Genomic DNA, 8,358 nt, shown 5'->3' with positions numbered 1-8,358 from the left:
TTAAATTCACATGATGTATATTGCACATATAAACTACACATGTTGTGTGACATGTTACACTGACATGACATGATGGTAATAATAATAATAATAATACTTTATTTATAAAGTATTATTATTATTATTATTATTACAGTAAGGCAGTGACATGCATGGTGCAGCCACATCGTGCAGCAGCAGTAAACAGATGTGTCACAGATGTGACTTGCTCAGAGTTACTGTCAGTTGTTCAGTAATCTGACAGCTTGTGGTAATATCTGTAAGATTACAGTAAGCCCAAAATGTAATAATATTGTAAGTCGGACTTTTTTCCTGCTCTCGTTTCTTTCTTCAGGTCAGAGATTCAGAGAAGATGTTTATTCCAGCAGCTTCTCTGCAGAGAGCTGGATTAGTCCCTTTTCATTTTCTGGGCTCAGATGCAGCTCGTTGCATCGAGAGAGAAACAGAAACTCGTTTGTCGGCAGAGAACAGAGTTTAATCTACAAGGAGCTCGTTTCTTTTCAGCAACAGAAAATATCCGGGAGCGTCGACGCACCAGACACTCCGAGCCTTAACTCACCGTCTGTGAAGAAACCACATCTTAGTCTGGATCCCAACTTTTTACAGTAACAACTCATTCGATTCCAGATTGACTTTGTGGAGTGTATGAAGAAAACTTTAGGTAGATTTTATCGTCTTTATTCTTTCTGCGTTTGACTTCACAAACTCAAAGTACCACTTAGTTTAAATCAGGGTTGAGCTTTAGAAGACAAGACAGAATTTGAAAATGGCTTTTTTCACAAACCGAGTCACTTCAGACCTTTAAACTGCTTCAACTATGCACGACCTTTAACCTCATTAAAGCTGTGTGACCTTTGAACTCACGGGGTCCAGCTCAGTGTCATAATTAGTCAAAATGAGAGACTGACTCCCAGGACGTTGTCCTCTCAGATGATGTTTTACTTGGACCTCATCAAAGTTTGATCAGCTCGGGACCAGAGGATCAGTCGTGATTTCCTCAGCTTCAGGTTTGACAGATTTCTGTGTGAACGCATCGTTAAGTGCTCGACGGAGACTCTTCGTCTCAGCACGTAGCTGCAGAAGCTGCTCTCAGGACGTGCCGCGTGGTCCTAAATTCTGACATGTTTGAACTTTGCTTTAAAGTGATGGAGACGTCATGAGACAGTTTTCAACTTGAGGAGAAATCTTGTGATATTTTGATCTCCTGGCACAAGATCTTGTCACATGGTCAAAGAATGTGTGCAACAATTTTGTATTAAAATCGTCATCATGGTGTCTTCAGCGCACCTCCAGAGCACCAGACTGAAGATGCAACAGAAGTTTTGTGTATTTTCTTGCAACTTTCCCACGACTATAAATCACCGCCTCTTCCCTGACCATCGTAGCTCAGTGAGATCCCATCTGATCCCATCTGATCCCATCTGAAGGCCTGAAGCTTTTAACTTCTCCTCAGTGGAGGTAACTTTAGTGACTTTGTTCCTTTACATGAGGAAAACTCAACCTCTTTTAAAAACTATTCACCATAATGTGTGCATTCTTGCACAAACACTGCATGTTGCAATGCATAAAGAAATATCGAGGCGTCGTACGTGTGAAAGAAGTTTAAAAATACACAAATTACAACCGGAACGAATATTTATTTACATGTCTTCACTCTCCGCCTCACAGATGCAAATGTTTTCACACTTAAACAGCTTTGTGTGAATGAAACTTGTGCAGAAGTGGCTTGATGTGCTCATGAGAATCTGATTACAACCCCGGTGAACGAGCTTTCCACCAGCACCTGAATGCATCATGTGGTTTGTGTGTAGAGAGTAAAGAAAGTTTCTGAACTGATTCACTTGTGCACAAATATTTGATCATTTTTGAAAAAAAAAAAGCTTTTTGAGTGAGAAATTGTCACATTTGCATGTGAAATCCTAATTGTTTGTACAGTAGTCCCTCATTTACGGCGGGGGATCCGTACCCTGAAGCCCTGCAATACGTGAAACACCACAAAGTACGGATACAGTAGTTCAAGTTCAATTTCAGTAAAGTACATTCAACTTTATATTAAGGCTTTATAAACCCATCCCACACTCTTGGAATGTTCTAAATGCTTAAACCTATGTAATTTTAACAACAAACTGTATGTTAGTAAATTTGACTTGGTAGCTCTGCAGAACAGCAACAGTTCTGGTTCCGGTCCAACTCCGTTTCATTCTGACTCTGTTAGTTTCTGCAGACCTGTCCTGCAGCGATGAAGCCCACAATCAGTCCTCTGAACTCTTAAACCTACTCATTTTAACAACATACAGTACTTTATATGTGCAGGAGCTACAACATTTTACTTCCCAGGCTCTGCAGTACAGGAGCAGCTCGGTTCCGGTCCGACCCGATAGATGAAAAAAGTCCCGGTGCAGCATGACTAAAGCTCACTGTTCCATCCAGCTTGATGTGCACGTGCTGCTGCCCAGGATTTAATCCATCACCTCTGGCCCGGTCCGGACCAGCCTGACCAGAACCTGACTGAACCCCGCAGCTGTTGTCTGCAGCTCCCAGGATCCGGGTCACACCGAGTCCAGATCAGCTGCAGCTACTCAGCAGTGAAGATACAACTTGAAGGACGAGTTCATCTTCAGGATTATTTGAGACTTTCCTGCCAATGAGCAACAGAACTTACAGAACTTCTGACTTTGCTGCAAAACTGTCCCTCCATTTGTAGAAAGAAGTGGTTGAAAGAGAAGTGTTGACTTCTGGGAAGTGAGTGAACTGATGGCTTCTGGGTAACGTAGTTCTTTAGACTGGCTAAACAGTGAAGACTTAATGAAAGAAAACTACAAAGTGGCGGCACTTTTTATTTATTTTTGGAAAATATTATGTACATGTACAGTACTTAAAAAAAACGTGATGGAGCAAGTCTGCGATAAATGAACCGCGAAGTAGCGAGAGACTATTGTAAATTGTTCATTTTGTTGTTATTGTTCTAGAACTGCGCCGCTTCAGGTGGCTGCATGTTGGAGCAGCTCCGTTACTTTCATCCTGAGATTTTGCTTTTGGAAACTTTAGTTCCTCTTTTTCTGGATGTAAATCACATTTTTTGGATGATTGTTTCCTCTGGTATCAGATGCTGTGCAGCAGGAAGGATTTTTACTGAAACTTTTTTAGTTTTGGGCATTTGTTATGATGCGTAACCATGGCAACAAGGCAGTTTTCTACAACCAACAGCAGCTGATTAACATCTCAAAAGCTCAAATAATATCTCAACTACAGTCTCAAATCCCAAATGAGTTGAAAAGGATGTTCTGTGGACGCATTCTCATCTACCTGCCAGCTGTGCTCGAGTGCCTGACCACTGAGATCCTGGAACTAGCAGGAAACACGGCTCATGACAGCGGAAGGACGGGATCGTCCCTCGGCACCTACAGTTGGCTGTCCGCAGCGACGAGGAGCTCGGCAGACTGCTGGGAGGAGTTCTGCTCAGCATTCGGGCGGTCCTACTGTCCGGGGGAACCGAGAGGCCAGCCGAGTCTGGGTGGACGGATCGGACGGCATCTGCAGCCAGTTTCTTAGGATCCACTGTGGGATGGACCTTTACAGGAGATCCTTCCTGTCTACAGCATCAGATCTATAACATCTCTTAATGAATTGAGGATAACGAGTTACAACAACAAATAATTTCCCTTTGGGATTAATAAAATGTTTTTGAATTTGAATTGAAATGAATTTATAAATCACATTTTTACACATTTTATCTCCGTAAACTGGACTTGAATTGTAAAATCGTGTTTCTCTTCTTTTTGTTTCATCGTCTCGTGTTTGTTGTGTTTGCATCGTCCTTCAGTGCATCAGTAAGTCGGTCTGCGTGTTCCTCGTGGCCACCTACACGGACGGACAGCCCACAGAAAACGCCGAGTGGTTCTGCAAGTGGCTGGAGGAGGCGTCCACAGACTTCAGATACGGGAAGACGTTCCTCGAAGGCCTCAGATACGCCGTGTTCGGCCTCGGAAACTCTGTCTACGTCGGCCACTATAACACGGTCAGGAACTCTTTCTACATTAGAGCACCAACAGTAACAAAGTGCCTGAGTTAATTCAGTCTGCGTTGTCGTGCCTCTGCAGGTGTGTAAAAACGTGGACAAGTGGCTGTGGATGCTGAGCGCCACGCGCGTCATGACCAGGACGGAGGGCGACTGCAACGTGGTGAAAAGTCGTAACGGGAGCGTTCAGGCAGACTTCCAGGCCTGGAAGGTCAAGTTCCTGAGCCGTCTTCAGGCTCTGGCCAAAGGAGAGAAGAAGAGCTGCAGCGGGAAATGTAAGAAGGGAGGATCCTGTAAGAACGAGAAGAAACACCGACCGGATGAAGAGGAGAAAGCTTCATCACACGACAACAGCTCTGAGGTAACGGTGGAAAACTCTGACTCTATAACTACAACTACAGTAGTTTTTGTTAAAAGTCTCTCTTGATGTGATAAACGCTGTGTCTTGATCTTAGAGTTTAAAGGAATGCATGTCGCTCGTCTCTTTAAGAGTTTCAGATTAAAGGTTGCAGCGTACTTCATGAGACGTAAGACATCTGTTCTTGCTGACGTTGTTGTGAGACGCACGAGCATTTTATACTCTGAGAAACTGAACTCCTGGTAAGCCCCACCCACTGTAGCAGGTGTCACACCAAACAGAAAGAACAGCACAGTCGGCACTGTTCTCAAAATGGATGTTCATTTTTAGTTGATGATGGAGGAGTTGGATAATCTGGTAGTTCTGTTGGTAACAGAGGAGAAGCAGTATTTTGTTAATTTGTCTGAAAGAGACTGCGGCTGCTTCTGTCAGACGGTGTGGGAACGAGTCCCTACGCTGCCCAGCCAAGGCGCACCCCCTCCTGGTCAGCACAACCACGAAGAGGGTTTATCTTCTTCCACGACGTCTTTGACCATCTTTCCAAGCTTTTCTGGAACAGCTGTACAGACGGCTGTATTTTCTAACAGCCTGGGCCAGCAGCTCCTCAGCGGAGCAGTTGAAGCAAAACGAGAGCCGTGTATCTCAAGACGCTTTTCTGCATAAACCTGCCCATGAAGTTCTGACCAATCACAACACATTTAGCACGTAACCCTGCAAGAAAAAAGTTCTGCCAGGATTTTGTGCACAGAACGGGTTCTCGGGGCGGTGCAAGAACAAAAAGACGTCATTTTCATCTCCCAACTGCGACAGCAAGAACACATTTCTTGACTTCTTGCGGAGTATAAATCGGCCAAAGATCATCAGAAAAGATGGAGATGTATCCATGTCAAAGGTAGACAAATTATGGTTTTGTGCAACGACACAATAAGCCACACTCAGAGTATGTGCCTTTAATGACTCTCAGCTACTACCACATCAAGATGAAGCTCATTATCTGTCAAACTGATCGAGCTGTAGACATTTTTTGTAATAACTACTTTTAAGAGAGTTTCAGTAAGGTCTGTTGTTGTTTCTGATAAATGTTGCAGGCAAAAACATTATCGCCCTCAGCGGAGGGTAATGAATGTACTCTGAGTAATGTTTGAATAATCTCATGATGCAACAAGGTGAGTAAAATCAGATAAGAACCATCAATTTATAAATCGGAATCAAAAATGGTTTTCATGAATAATTTATGTCAAACCACTTGAAACGCCTTTAATCACACCCTGAATTCACACCGTTCACATTGTCACGTTTTATATGTTAGTTGTCATATCTGTTGTCATAGTAACGAGCATCACAGAGCCAGTCCTGCTGTCGGCAACACTCGGTGCACGTTGAAGAGGTGACATTCAGTCAGAGGGTCTGAGGGTGTCATCGTGACCGTCTGAGCACTTTCCTCGTTTCTTATGTGAACACAAGCTCAAACTAAACACTCTTGCTGCTTTACGTGATCAGTTCATGAGGAAGTCACTGTGAATAATAAATGTTTTTCACATATTCTTCCTCGTTAATGTTGGTTCTGTCCTCTCCCGCTGTATCTTCCACTTCCATTATGGAGACCAGATTTTGTGTTTTTCATTTTGTTTTCAGGTGGATTTATTTGACTCGAGCAGCGACGAAGACGAGTCGGGCTCTCTGGAAGAGAAGAAATCCGGTTCGGTGGTGGATGTGGAGGATCTGGGCACTATCATGAGCAGCGCCAAGAAGGCAAAGGTCAGGATCTGTCCACAGTTACCACGACTACCATATTTTCCGCTGTACATGTTGCACCGCTGTACAAGTAGCATCAGTGCAAATATGTTTAATCAAGTGGAAAAAACATATTAACACATCATCATATTATCATCATGCTGCTAACTGGACCACGCTTCTAGCAGAACCACATTGCTGACAGGACCACTCTGCTAACACCACGCAGCTAAATTGACCATGTTGCTAACAAAGCCACTCTTCTAATAAGATGCTGCTGCTAACACGGCGCTGCTAACACGGCGCTGCTAACACGGCGCCGTGCTAACACGGCGTCGTGCTAACACGACACCGCTAACACGCTAACACGACGCCGCTAACACGGTGAAGCTGTTGAGGTGGTGCAACAGTATAAATATCTGGGAACTGTTCTTGATGACAAACTGACCTTTGACCCCATGTGAACTCACTTTGTAAGAAGGCTCACCAGAGAATGTGTTTTTATCAGAAGCTCTGTGGTTTTAATGTTGATCCTACTTTGAGAATGTTTTATTGAGTCTGTCAGGGTTTCTCAGGCAAGAACGAACCCAATAGTTGCAGGCAGGGTCTCAGACTCAGAAAATACAAAAATAAATACTTTTATTGATAATAAATTAAATAGCTGATGTGGCAGCACACTTACAAAACTGGAAATACAACTCGGGTCAGGACTGGTAAACATCAGGTCAGGACAAGACAGGGTAGACCCAACGACGATGCGACAACGAACAAGACTAACAGACAGACTTGTATACACAGACAAGACAGGACGTGATTACAAACAGCTGGCACAAGACACGGGTGAAATTAATTGGGTAAATGAGGAGACACACTAGGGAGTACAGACAAGGAAGGCCCACTAGATGGTGCCATCCTTACAGAGTCTCTAAACTTTTACGTTTATCTGTTGGTTTGGATCGTTAACATGCAAAAACAGGAACAAACTCTTGGGGATTTTCAGGATGTTCAGCAAAACTGCTGGCATAGTCCTACAGAACCTCACTGACTTACACAAGGCGATGTCAGTGATCAAGGCCAGGCTGATTCTGGCAGATCCTGATCACCACTCCATGGCGAGTTCAGGTTGCTTCCCTCTGGATGCAGGTATCCGCTACCCAGATGTGGGACGAACAGACTGAAAAACTCATTCATCCCTGTAGTGATCGTAATGATTTCTGTTTTTGTATTGAGTCAATGTCTTGTCTATTGATGTTTTTTTTTTGTTTCTACTGACTGTGAAACAAACTGCCCCTTTGGGATAACAAAGATTGTTAAATTTGAACTTGAACTATCTTCTTTCTATCTAATCAGGATACTCAAAGCTCTGTACAACACAGTCTGTGTCCTCATTTACCTCCACACACATTCATACAGCACTCTACTAGATCTCTACAAAGATAATCTGAATCTGTAGAGACTAATTAGTGCTTTAGATCGAATTCATTCACAGATGGGACATGCTTCGGAGGCAATGAGGGGTTCAGTGTCTTGCCCATGGACACTTCAACATGTGACTGCTGGTGGAATCAAACCCCCAACTCTCCCATTGGAGGACGACTGCTCTAACCACTCGGCTATAGCTGGCCCAGAAATATCAGAGTTCCATGTTTGTTTCCACGTTAAGATCTGGAAACCTTCATCCAATGTAAGCTTTCTGTCGCTGAAGGAAAAACATCAGACTGGTTGATAGACATCAGACCCCGGCGGACCAGCAGCAGAGGCATGCGTAATATCTGGGACGCCCACTTCTCAGATCTGTGAAGAATGAGTGACTCGAGAAAAGCAGGAAAATCTGAGAGCGATGTGTTGTTTCCAGTCGCCTTTTATAGGCCGTGGAGCGAACGAAATCATTCATTTTCATTCAGATAGCCCACACTTTGATTCAGAACGAAAACCCGAGAGTGGCATTAATAATCATGTGACAGGATTTCAGAGTAGATAACCTGCTGGTAAAGTCTGTTTGTTACACAGCAGAGGCACAACCTTGAAATGTTGTGGCTCACAAACATTTTCTCATCTTTGGCACCTGCTCGTTTTGGATTATTGCTTTTTTTTATTAATAATCTGAAAACTTGGTGTCTGACAGTAGTTAAAGGGCCCTAGATTTAAATACTTTATACTTTTTTGTCATCATATTCAACATTATTAGGGATGCACAATATTATCGGCATGGTATCGTATCGGCCGATATTAGCGATAAAGTTAAATA

General features: G+C 43.4%; 1 protein-coding gene across 1 annotated transcript in view; it reads left to right on the top strand.

Annotated features, from left to right (window-relative positions):
* LOC119411026 (S-adenosyl-L-methionine-dependent tRNA 4-demethylwyosine synthase TYW1-like) overlaps positions 1-6,348 on the top strand; it is a 6,604-nt gene extending 256 nt beyond the window's left edge. The window contains exons 2-5 of the mRNA XM_037677949.1: positions 3,824-4,018; positions 4,101-4,379; positions 6,012-6,134; positions 6,340-6,348. Of these exons, the coding sequence (XP_037533877.1) occupies positions 3,824-4,018; positions 4,101-4,379; positions 6,012-6,134; positions 6,340-6,348 (606 nt within the window). The remainder of the gene's footprint in view (positions 1-3,823; positions 4,019-4,100; positions 4,380-6,011; positions 6,135-6,339) is intronic.
* Positions 6,349-8,358: the final 2,010 nt, after the last annotated feature.

This window comes from Nematolebias whitei, chromosome 6, assembly GCF_014905685.2.
Source record: "Nematolebias whitei isolate Nwh7 chromosome 6, NemWhi1, whole genome shotgun sequence".
Taxonomy (NCBI): domain Eukaryota; kingdom Metazoa; phylum Chordata; class Actinopteri; order Cyprinodontiformes; family Rivulidae; genus Nematolebias; species Nematolebias whitei.
The sequence above is the reverse complement of the archived record's forward strand: the minus strand, read 5'-3'. Positions and strand labels throughout refer to the sequence as shown.